Source organism: Clavelina lepadiformis, chromosome 5 (genome assembly GCF_947623445.1).
Source record: "Clavelina lepadiformis chromosome 5, kaClaLepa1.1, whole genome shotgun sequence".
Classification (NCBI taxonomy): Eukaryota; Metazoa; Chordata; class Ascidiacea; order Aplousobranchia; family Clavelinidae; genus Clavelina; species Clavelina lepadiformis.
Genome location: NC_135244.1, coordinates 1712950 through 1725343, shown reverse-complemented (window position 1 = coordinate 1725343; position 12394 = coordinate 1712950). Strand labels below are relative to the sequence as shown.

General features: G+C 36.1%; 1 protein-coding gene and 1 long non-coding RNA gene across 3 annotated transcripts; both read left to right on the top strand.

Moving 5' to 3' along the window:
- Positions 1-3902: 3902 nt before the first annotated feature.
- LOC143461223 (uncharacterized) lies at positions 3903-6756 on the top strand. Of its 2 annotated transcripts, none has more exons than XM_076959056.1 (4): positions 3903-4744; positions 4830-4956; positions 5120-5321; positions 5432-6756. In XM_076959056.1, exons 1-4 carry the CDS (start codon positions 3979-3981, stop codon positions 6143-6145), a joined length of 1809 nt encoding a protein of 602 aa, XP_076815171.1. In that variant the 5' UTR covers positions 3903-3978; the 3' UTR covers positions 6146-6756. The 2 variants fall into 2 exon arrangements, with proteins under 2 accessions (XP_076815171.1, XP_076815170.1); XM_076959055.1 differs by having other exon boundaries at positions 4827-4956; positions 5432-6755.
- Positions 6757-8462: 1706 nt separating this feature from the next.
- Positions 8463-10354, top strand: LOC143460452 (uncharacterized). The gene is made up of 3 exons (XR_013117887.1): positions 8463-9452; positions 9538-9690; positions 9829-10354. It is a non-coding gene; the product is annotated as an uncharacterized LOC143460452 (long non-coding RNA).
- The last annotated feature ends 2040 nt before the right edge of the window (positions 10355-12394 follow it).

The window sequence follows — 12394 nt, the reverse complement described above, 5'->3', positions numbered from 1 at the left end:
TTATACAGACATCATAAGTAACCGAAACACATTTTCGGAATTTTTGTCTATGCATGTCAACAGGCTTTAAAATTTTATTTATAGTGTCTGTGGAAAAAAAAAGATTAAAAAATCTTGAATTGGAGAATACACACTAAGAATATGATCTCAATTTAAGATCAAGAATCGCAAGTTGAAGTCAGGGCAATACTATCAAGTGCTTAAGAATGATTAAAACAACGATAGTAAACAAATGTTGGCGTCCAGCTGCATTCAAAATTGTCCTTGTAGCCTCGGTCTTTAAATGGCATGTTTTGTGTTTGGTCGTTTCCATTTAGTGCAAAAAGAAGACAGATCCCATAACAGCTTGGGCTGTTAGCTCAGCGAAAGCGCTACAGATTAGCCTTTTCCATAGGTCAAGGTGAAGATGATACTGGGACACGCCCATTTTGCAAAAATTCCCAATATTCCCGATAACTAAGTCTCGGATGAGAAAAACCTGACTGCGTTTAAAATTTCAAGTTATAACTATCGGAATTGTATAAATTTTATATTGTTGATGACGTTTGTAGTGTCATACACCAATTTTTATAATTACTAACAACCGCATTTAGCATGAGTTTTCTTCGTCTATTTATTGTAACGTGACTTTTGTTATTCGCATCATTATTGGCAGGAGACTGATTGTAAACAATTTCTTTCATAAAATTAATGAAAGCGTCATAAATTCAGCGTCAGCGTTTATAAAGACGCTCTATAGCATTTATACGCAACAATGTCAAATAAATAACTTGTGCGCCAAAATTCGCAAAATGTTTCGCGTCTTTGGCGTAAAAGTTTCATTTTCAGTCCGGTGCTTTCCCAATTTTTGAAGCTACCTTAATGTGAACGATTATGTAAAAAATATGCGTCTAAAACCCTAATTGTATGATGCAAGTGGGAAAGGTGGAAGAATCATTGTTATTTCTGCATTGGTCCTGTGCCGCACTCTCAATTATTACGTAAATCATAATACAAATCTAAATTTCCAATAAAACACATTTAAGCATTTATGAGGCGATGTTTAAGCATGAATGAGCTGTCGATGTAGTGAAGGTTAAAGGTGGTCAATGCCAATTAAGCAGAGACTTCCGCACTTTCAAAACTGACTTCCCACGCCATCAGGGGTTGAATTTTCTGCTCATTGTTATTGGCATTGTTAACTTATTGTCGATGTCGGCAAATTTCATTGATTAAAGCCGACCCGGTCATACTGTGTACAGTTCTCAGGCAGATCCAGCATCGCCATCGGCCGGTCGATTGCCTCTTCGAGTCGATCGCACGCACATAATTCCAAACTTATTAAGATATTTCGTCATAACCATGGTTTTATTTATTTTTCAAACACGGAAACCACTTTTAAGCTTTTTAACACCAAAATCTTTGAATTTTGTATGTGCATAACCGAACAATTACGTAAAAGCACAGACAGATTTAGCATTTGTCATAGTAGTGTGTTTATTAGTCTATCATTTTGACGTGCCTTTGCCAAGTAGCTCAAAAAATTTGGGCACCGCTAACTTCGTTAATGAAACCGGATAGAATTTATGTAGACTATCATACTGCGATCTATAACTTCCAATGCAATCACTTTCTCATGAAAGGACTTGATATTGAAATATTTACAGAAATTTTGTCTCATCACTTTTCATTTCGAAAATAATTATATTCGGGTAAAATCTAACAAAAGACAAAGGATTGAAACAAAAAGCGAAGAGTAGCGATTGAGAGGTAGTTTCCTATACAGAAGAACAATGGATTTAAACGGTTGCGCGGTTTTGCCAGAAAGACATAAAAAACTTTTCGACCCAAAGTTTTGACGAGTATTAAAACCATGAATGAACGATTTTGGATTAATACCTTATAGACCAGAGAACGCGGCGTATTTTGCTTTGTAATGCTGCGCGTTGATGAATGAACAAACAAAACTTTAATTACGCAGAAAAATCAATGGAAAAAAATAAACTGAAACAAAAAATAGCAAATTTAAACTAGGCGACCGTAATAACACACACAATGGTTTATAATAAGCTTTCCAAGTTAAGAAAAGATTATTAAAATCTTTATAATTATGATCTTGTTATTAGACCTAGTCTCCCACTTATACGCAATATGTTTAAAGTCGATAGGGTTTTCTCTCGAGTATAAAGTAAAACAGATGTTTTGTTCGATAATATTGAGGTTGAAATTCAAATCCTTCCAACTGACACAATCGCCCACGAGGTCGTTCTAATTTTTGTCGTCTGACACATATTTTTGTCGTCTCAGTTGGATTAACCCAGTTGCGCAGTTAAGACAAATAATTTCGTTTGAAGAAAATTACTACGTGCAATGACCAGGACAATAGAATCGTAATGGTTTGTTAGAAGCGCAGTAGGATGACAGACTGTGTGGATTTGGATTAAGTAACAATTAACAACACAACGATTTAATTCTTATTTTAAAATCGCCGTGTCACTTATAATAACGCCGCGAGGCATTGTCGAGCATTTGTACGTCATAATACTTTCTATGATCGTCACATCGTCAATATATATTTGCTTTTTCGAAATGAAATCCAAAGGCCCCAGCTCATCAATAGATCTGTATTGCGCAAGCAACCTAAAAATCAAAGATAAAAAATTTCATAGCTCTATAATTCATGTGCCCACATCCACAGGTATCTGGTTCATTGGAAACCTATTACGCCATCACCTTCCGTTCAGTTGTTCTCCATCTTGACCTGCCCATGCATGACATAAGCTTCAATACAATTGCGACAATAACAAAGAATGGACGGCAAAAGCTTATTGGTGCTGTAACGATATATTTGTATTTAATTTCCTCTTTTCCCAGATGTTTTGAAAATGAGGTTAGACCCCACATAATATACCGTTTACTTGTCATGTTTTTATGTGTTTATTCTAGTGGCGCTCTTTATTTCGTTCACACGCAAGTTTTTATTTGCATGGGCCTAAGGCCATCTCTCTGATCTCATTCTCCCCCTCGGTTGATTGGATCGGCGTGCAGCGTGTTAAAACGAGAAGGGTGACTGACTTCGTCATGATCATTCTAGATGTAACCGGCTGGGAGACAGACTTTGTTATAGTTGTGGCTCTTGGACGAGTATTTTAGTACTAATTCAGGCCAGCAGTTAAAGTTCTACTTGTTGTTAACGTTTTATGAAAAGGTGGGATTGACCGTGCGAGTCATTGCAGCGGTGACTGCGGTTGTTGCGACAGTCGTGAGCTACCTCGTTAAGAAAATTGCAGGGTAGAACAGACTTATCCGTCACAGTCTAACATAAACACAAATGAAAAAACTGCAGCAATTTATGTAGAATATCTTCTGTTAGTATAAAAGCTTCAAGAAAAATTGATAATAATTTTCCCACTAACGTGTTCTTTATACCTTGCAAACTCTGAGTTCATTTTTGACAAACCGCTACTTTCCTCCAACAAAAACTGTTTTAAAAAATATTGTTACATTTTTAAGGAAAAAGTTTACCCATGTACGAGCTATGCATAAAAATCAAAAAGAAACAATAATTAAAACCGATAGAATGGAGACGGCAATCTTTTTCATCTGGCAACAGCTTGTAAACCTAGATAAACATATGTCGCTTGTGGGCGTTTTTTCTTTGACATAATTAATGCAAGTCATAAAAACAGCGACAGCGCTTGCAATAGCAGAGTTAACTTAGAGCGTGGTAGAAAAGTCATTTGTAGATAAAGAAGAAATATTTTAAAGTTTTGTTATCCAGTTTACGTTTTATTTAAAAGAAATTGCAAGATATTTTGGACTGAGCTTTGAAATTAAAGTGTTTGTAAAAATCATTTTCTAATGAAAATGAAGCAATTTAGAGCTAAAGCTTTTAATTCGACGACAGTAGATAGAGTTCTTAATCTTTCGTGTTCTTTTTCAAAGGTTTTGTGGACAATTTTACATATTGACAAAATCTGTAGATTAATTAAAAACAAAATGAATTCGGAATCTTTGTATAACCTTGGAAGGAAAAAGCTCGCTTGGGCAATGTTTAAACGCTTAATACACGAAGACAGCATATTTTGTTCCACGAAGTTATTCTACCAGTTTGTAAGTGATGAAACCTGGCCGAAGCCTATCAAACTAGATGTACTAAAGTTCTTCATACGTATTTTGGATGGATGTATTTGCAGTAAAGACGTACCAATAGATCATTGGGAAATCCCTCAACATGCTTACCACCTGTGCAATGACTGGTATAAGAAGTTGATGCTTAGGGCTCACGTGTTGTTAAGAAACTGCACTCACATTTTGATGATCACGTATACGGACAAGACGTTTTCACCGTGGCAAGTTATTGAGCAATCTGCTCACGATCAATTAAGTTCACGGACGTGTGATTTGCTGGTTGAATACGCGGTCGAAGGTTTCTTCCTTTCTAATAAAATCTGGCAAGAAGACGTCAGCGTGAAAATGTCAAAGCAGTGCCAGCGGGGTTACCGGTACGCGGTGCCACAATTTGAAAACTGGCGTAGCGGCGCAGTTTCCATTCAAGTCTGTAAAACTAACCCAGATGGATTGAACATGAATACCAAAAACAACATTATAACACATAGCAGACAAGATAAATTAGATTTAGACTTACGTCAACACAATGGAAATCAGCTGAGCTTAGGACAAACCGTATCTGTTCTTGATAGGGAACTTCAACGAATCCAGGCAAGAAATAAAAGTAGAAAATCACCTGCTTCAGAAGACAACGGTAAATACATTTGAGACGTGCTAATAAATAACGGTTGGTATTTGAAAAATTTTACATGATAAACTTACAAAATTTTTTACAGAAGATGTAAAAATTGCGCCTTCTATCAAAGTGGAGGTGGTCGCCTTTGGGTCACCATATTTTGATTTGTTTTGGGCTTTGATGCGAAAATCGTCTTCGCACGGTTTTACCGTAAACACGGCTTCGATCAGGTAGTTTTTAAATTGTGGACTTCATTTTTAATGATTCATTAGAAATATGGAAACTTGTGAAAATGTTTAGTGAAGTTTTCTGAAAGAATTAGCAACTGTTTCCAACGTTTTACAATAAATTATCAAATTGCATTTTTTAATTTTTGACATTTTTTGTTCACAGTTTGGAAAGCTTGTCTCTGCCTGTGACGAAATCCATTCTTCAGAACTTAGAAAATCCGACCGAGATTCTTAAACTTAACTTCAGTCATCATGACCCTGCATCAATGCTGAAACTTAAGGACTTATTGTCTCGTATAACTGAATTAGAACAATTTACTTTTGCTTCGTGGACTTCAAAAATAACTACACTTACCTTCTCTGAGGTAAAACCTCTTAAAGGCCGATATGTAACATTTTAATAATACTTTTACTCTTTTCAACTTTCGTATAATTGCTAAAACATTTTTATAACTTGTCTGCAATTGTTTATTAGACCTACGAGTTATGGAATGACGTTTTCGCCAAATGGCCTCACCTGAAGCACATAACGCTAAGCCGGATACGAATGTCTTTTGGCCCAGCAAATGCTGCTGGTTACAAGGTGAACAACCCGGCACGTCTACCAAAGAATTTGCTGTCGTTGAACTTTTCAAATGGGTGTGTCACAACAGATCTGTTGGAGTGGTTGTCTGCTTGTAGTCAAGGGAACTGTCAATTATGGCCAATCACGTACTTGTTGCCTCAGATGACGTTTTCCTTTGAAACTTGCCTTTCGAGGAACTCAGACGTGTGGAAGAAGTTTCTTTCTCTTATTCACAAACCTTTCATGGCCATGGAAAAGCTCAGCTTCAAGCATTGCGGTTTGGTGGATGACCAAGCCCAGGATTTGGTCGATTTGATCCATTCGCAAAAGCATTGCAGCCCGTTAAACACATTTGTAATAAATGAACCGAAATTAACATGGAGGTTCATCAAAAGACTGTTACTCGCTTTTTTATCGGGGTTCCCGAACAAAGATTTGACGAAAACTGCAACTCTAAAGCGTAGATTTCCTAAGCTCCAGCTGTTTTCGGTCGTTCTTCCTGCACTAGCGACCAGCGATGCCAGCAACTTTATGCTGCATCAGTTGAGAACTGATGTAACAGAATATGTTGAAAAAAACACAAATGATAAGTTTACATTCCAAGTGCGATTAGACACTGAGTGAGAAAGAAGTTGATATTTGACACATTTACTGTAATGAAACAAAAGCACGCAATCTATTTTTTGCCGATGTGTTCGTTTGTGTGTTTTTCAAGTGTTTTTATAATCTCCAACACGCATAGAACTTACTTTGTCCGTAGTTAACTGTCGTTACGATTTCAGCCTGAGATTTTAACAGTGCAATAGTGAAGCGTTGATTTCAGCTTCTGTTTTAATAGTAACTTTTTATTATAGATTTTAGCTAGTTGTTGAAAAGGGTAAAACACTTCATGACCAGGTTCAGCTTTTTTGGAATTTTGCAAAAATTTTACCTTTGAAAATAATTCCGCAACTGACAAACCGTTATATTTATGAGCTGAACCGCTATAGTCGACGATACTTTTTAAATAAATGTTGTTTCTGATGGAAGAAAGAGTTATTGTGACGACATTGTCTATCGCATTGTGACGCATTTACCATCATCTTTTGAAAGAGTCTCGGCCTTTCTAGAAAACACTTTGGTTGTTGTGGCATGTTTTTTTTTCGGCAAATATTTTTGTCAAGCAAATATAATCAACTTGCAGTCATGTAAAATGAGCGATCTCCTACAAATATAATCATTTTTAATGAATATGCTGTTGCGAGAACCATCTGAAAGTCTTATGTTTGGATTACTAGTCAACCGCTGTTACTTTTCAAGCCTGTTAAATGATGCATAGAGTTGATTTCAACCCTTGGTTATTAGTTAACAAATATACTAAAATTTGATATAAAGTACTAAATTTTAAACGGCCGCTACTTCCGTATCAAAAGCTAAAAATGACATGATCTAGGTTGCAGAGAGTATCCGTGTACTATGCACAGAGACGAATTCAAAATAGCGATGTAACATAATTACAAGTGCGATTTCAATCCAATCAGTATGCAGTTACTATTTTAACCTGTTAAGAATTGAGCCGAAGCAATAGCAAAGAATTTAAAAATCATGCACACATAAGCACAGTTACCAGATGTGCACAGACATATCATTATGTTATATGATGCTGGATAATTAACAACCAAGATCGTAAATTTAACTATAGCTCGAAAATAAACCTATTACCCAATTTAATCATTTCGTTGGTTTTTATTTCATTGGTCCCTTGTCTCATTTAATGACCTTAATATTTCATCTGATTAACCCATTTGCGGAGCCATTTTCGTGACAAATAATTGCCAAGCTGGGCGATAAAAGAAGCAGAATAAGAATAAGTGTAATTGACATTTTAGTGCAAGGATAATCATAAACACACAGTTTTCCAAAACTAAAGATATGTAGGCGCAGCAAGCATTTATAAACCCTAACTTACAAAGATATATGATGCTGAGATAAGAAACTTCTGGCGCGAGCAAGGTCTTATGCAAGCACCTTTGACATTCTTGATACCTGCCTACGAGAGAAAACGGTGTTTGAACGAGATCAGTCTTTTCTCACTGACAGCTGATTGCAAGCTTAGATAAAGCAGCTGTTTTTGCTTAGCAGCATAATTATAGAAAGCTTTAAAACGAACGCTTGCAGCATTCAAGCTGTAAGTGATGTATATTGTAATTCGTTCTTAGTTCTTTGCATCGTTAGTTTAAAGACCACAAGTTATGCCATAAACCTGGAACAATTTAAAAAGAAAAATTCTAACTCGGCGACAGTTGTATTATGTAAGACCTTTACGTGCACTCTTTCTGAGGTTTGAAGACATTTTAACATAATGGATTTTACAGTAATATCCCAATACCGTCGTATGAATACGTAGGATAACTACTTGAGGTACACGATAAAAGCATGAATTAGCAAGAACATTATTTTACCAGCACGAAAATAGTAAAACATTGCTCTAAGTCGCCGAATAGCACGTAAGCACAGACTGTAAGTTTTTTGATGATATATTTTGTGTTTATGCGAATTTCTCTAAACTGAATTTTTATTTAGAGATACTCATCCCGTTGGATAGACACCAGGCCACGATTGTTAATCTCTTGGGTAGTTATTGATCCAACTGTCTACTGTATGTGCTCGTCCTACTTTCCGACGTTTTAATTGATTTGACCTAAATATGCTCCCAAATTGTGACAAAATGTCGTCGTTTTTGCGTGACTTTGATCCAGTTGCCCAACAAATTCAAGCAAGGATAATTAATTAATCGTTAAGCAGATGACTGCGTAGTAGTAGAATCAATAGAAACATGACGACCGTGTGAGTTTGGCTTTATTGTAAAGTTGCCGCAAACGTAACAGCGGGTTGATTATTGCTTTAAGTGACTATTATTTCACCACAAGTAATTCGCGTAGTCCGTGTTTTGAAAGATAAGCGGTTAGATTAAGAGATTGGGTGAAATGCAAAATGGTTATTTCAGCCATTTAACTGAGTTTAACTGAAGCTGAATCTAATGTTTACGTTCGGATAAAAAAACTGTGAAATTAGTTATGAAAGTGCAATCTTTTCCAGTTGCATCGGTACATGTTTTTTTTAATAGTAATTTATATACCATCTCGGTACACCTTGCGGGACATTAGCAACTGCTGAAACATGCGCTATAAATAATTAATTACTTTCTTTGACATAACATTGTAAAAACACATATACGCAACAAAAGCAGGTTTTAAAATTTTGTTGAACATGTTCAAATATCAACGGCAATGCTTAATAAAATTTGTTTGCCTACTTTAGAAGAAATTGTTTTGTTAAGGAACCAATACGTTATTAATTAATTAATTTAGTTAAAGTCAACAAACTAGGTTGTCGATAAAGAAATAGCTGAGGTGTGTACGTGAGAAAACCATCGCCTGCACCACCGGCAGAATTGAAAAAGCGTGCGAACGTTTCTCCGTTCAATTTCCTACGACCTCGGTATCTCATAGCGCACAGCTTTTGTTTAATGTGTTGTATGTTATTAGGCAAAAGGTTTACAATAAACTAAAGTTATTAGAAGATCGATCTCGCTTTACCACGATTTTTCAGTTAACGATAGTCGCCACACCGGTGAAACTGACAAAAATGCTAAAATGAATGTGTTGAAATAATGTTTTCTATCAATATTATTTTGGTTTTTTAAAGCGCGTTGCGTATATTAACGGTTTATGCACCGCTGGGGCCTTAAAACATCATCATCATGCATTTGCGGTGCAGAATCACAAACAGCAGAACATATCCTCTTCGACTGTCGTGTCCTGCACCCACCCATAGGCCAAGACGACCTAAAGACCCCTGACGAGGAAGGGAAGAGATGGCTGCAATTGGTAGCCGAATATGCTTGAGCCGAACTCATACGAAAGAAGAAGAACGGTTTATTTTTATTTGTGTGAGTTTTATAAGATTCGTTTCAGTGTCGCGTTCATTTTTTTAACAACATTAGTGTGTAAGTAATTAACTTTCTTATTGAAAAGATAAGCTGTTGAAGTTAAGGCAACAATTTTTCCTGGCAAAGAAAAAGTTTCATCGTTAGAAATTAACGATCAATATGCGGAATCCATAAGGATATTTGGCGTGGAATCCATATTCAATATTTATAACATAAAGGAAAACAAACTATGCCCAAGGTAAGTTGCTATGACTTCTTACAATGCATTTAAAGTGCATTTATTTGCAACCATACATACTGGTTGAAACTGACTTTACCCAATTTTCGACTCATTCGCGCCATTTACCTTGGAATTTTTTTAAAAACATTTATTCAGGACCTGGCCACGTGATCGCTATTTTACGGCAGAAAGTTAAAAATTTTAAAGTGACGTCATTACTGCAACCATATCAACTGATTCACAAACATCAAGTGGTATTATGATCTAATGATTAGTAAATTTATTTGTGAAAAAATATTTCTTGTTTGTATTTGCAACATCAATAATGACGTCATAATTGAAATTTTAGGTAATAATGAGCAATGCCGTCTTTTAAGCGTTTTTAATTACTGTACAAATGGATTCGCATTCGGGAGATGTCCGTCAACTGTCACAAACATCAACAAGTGGTTTTATGATTTAAGAATGATTAGTAAATGTATTTGCGATCAAAGTCAAACATCAATAATAAGGCCAACTGAAATTTTAGGTAATAATGAGCAACGCTGTCTTTTAAGCGTTCTCAATCACAAAAGAAAACCATGCACCAATTTCCATACCTTCAGGAGATTATCATTTTATGACGATTATTTTAATTATTTTAGGCTCATCGTTTAAAAGAATATTCGGTGTGGAATCGATGTTCTCTAATCACTATGTAAATCAAGACATTATTTGTAATAGGTGCCCAATAAAAGTTATAAAAGTTATATAAGTGAAACAGAGTTGATGGGGTGGGGTGAAGGGTGAGGTTTCTCTCAGAATAGTTTATTTTTAAAATGAACAATCGTCAAAAAACGGTTTCAAAACGTCATATGCAACATGTGTTACACTTGTTTTTGCCCTATTGCGTTTCTCCCTTGCGGCCGATTACGCTTTTTCGTGCTTAATTAAGCACATGTGTCTTTTTTCGACTTCTGTCCGACAGGTAGTCGCATGGTCAGTTTTTACATTGGAGCTCCTGAAATGAGCTGTGTCAACGAAACTTAACTAAACTCTATTTAAATAAAAGATGAGCTTGTAAATCTGTAAATCTAAGAGTGAGGACAACAAAATGTAACACATGCACCTCACTAAAATTAACATTAATTAACAATAACATTAAAAGGAATTTTTAAAACGGTTCGCAATTGGGTGCTTGCCAAATTATAAGGTCATATGCTTGGAGATCAAAGTAAGCCTGATTTTTATAACCAACATGCTATAAACGCATCATGATTGAATCAGTCCAGTACCAACTGTCCAGTCCGGTCTTTTCCATGTTCACTCGACCATGAGGTCGTTTGACCTATATTTGCCGGTGCTTCAAATGTTATTTTTGAAGATGAAAGCAACCGGGTTCCAGCTCCTCCCTCCAGAGTAATGCCGCATTAAACCAGAACCTCTGAGATGTAAAATCAAACAAAAATGATAAGCGGAGATCTACACCGGTTTTGCTGATGATGAAACTGAACGGTTTGTCCTTCTCAAAGAAACCTGCTCATGCGTAATTGGCGGCACCAAACACTGCAGTGGAACAAGGCCTTATAAAGCGCCTTTGAGCGGTTATTTTTAACGAAATATAGCGCTGTATAAATATTGTTATTATTATTAACACAGCGCTTTTTTATGCTAATTGGTCGTTTTTGACATGTGTCGTTAATGTTCGGATGACCACAACACAACAGTGGTGATGATGTTAATATCGACGAAACATAGAACATACATTCCAACGTACGCTTTCTTTCTTGTATAATATACATTTTCACTTTTGTTCTGTGGAACAAAACATTATTTAAGGTATTTAAAAGAACTAATAAAAATACGTTGAAAAACTAGAATCATTATTCCCGGACGAAGGTTTTAGTCTTTGCACGACGTAAACTCAGCGAAGAATTCTCACAAATCTACCCCCGGTTTCCCACTATTGAGCTTCTCTGTTTGCCTCAATGGTCGGATAATGAAGTTTTGGCGATGAGATTTTAAGCTCACATACTGTTCTCTGTCCTTGACTTTTTGCTTATTTGATTTCGATGTTGCTATAGCGATTTCAAATTCAGCGGTGTCGACATACGCTTAACAAAGCTTATTCGTGCTTTATCTGCGAGGAACAGACGTTTCTTATGTGTTCACGGTTGACTGATAAAATCCGAATCTGATTGCGTTCTGTTTTGCTTTGCTGCTTACGATGCAAGCGCACAAGTTGTTTTCAGCAATCAGACAGCCTTACGGAGTCTATGCAGCACCCAGGAGGATGCACCATGTGCTTTATTTTATTGTTTGTGCTGTAGGAAACGTCTAATTAAGAGAGTCCCGATTTGAGACACGAAGTGTTATCTCTTAAGTTAACATTGCAATGCAGTTTACATCGTATTCAGCTTTGTCAAATTCAATAAGAAAAGCATTCGGGATTTTTTATTAAGATTTTTTATTTATGTTCTGGCTGTTGCGTTCGCTCAAAAGTTTCCTGTGACAGGCGGCAAGATGGCGGGTTGCTAATAAATCTAATTATGGATTCAAGTATTCCAATTACCAATTGGATTAAAAATATATAGGTAGTAGATTGGTAGCCCATAGCGCATAATTATTAAGAAATGAGCTATAAGTATAAGCATAAACAATTTGTGTAGGGTCCATAATGTGCAAAGGACGTCAGTTAACAAGCTATACGTTTTCCGTACAAAATCAGTTATATTTATTGTGT

Bases quoted from the DNA above. Each gene is read 5' to 3' on its own strand.
- LOC143461223 (XM_076959055.1), top strand. From the start codon at position 3,979: ATGAATTCGGAATCTTTGTATAACCTTGGAAGGAAAAAGCTCGCTTGG. The intron at 4,745-4,826 runs GTAAATACATTT...AATTTTTTACAG, and splicing joins ACCTGCTTCAGAAGACAACG to AAGATGTAAAAATTGCGCCT. The intron at 4,957-5,119 runs GTAGTTTTTAAA...TTTTGTTCACAG, and splicing joins GTAAACACGGCTTCGATCAG to TTTGGAAAGCTTGTCTCTGC.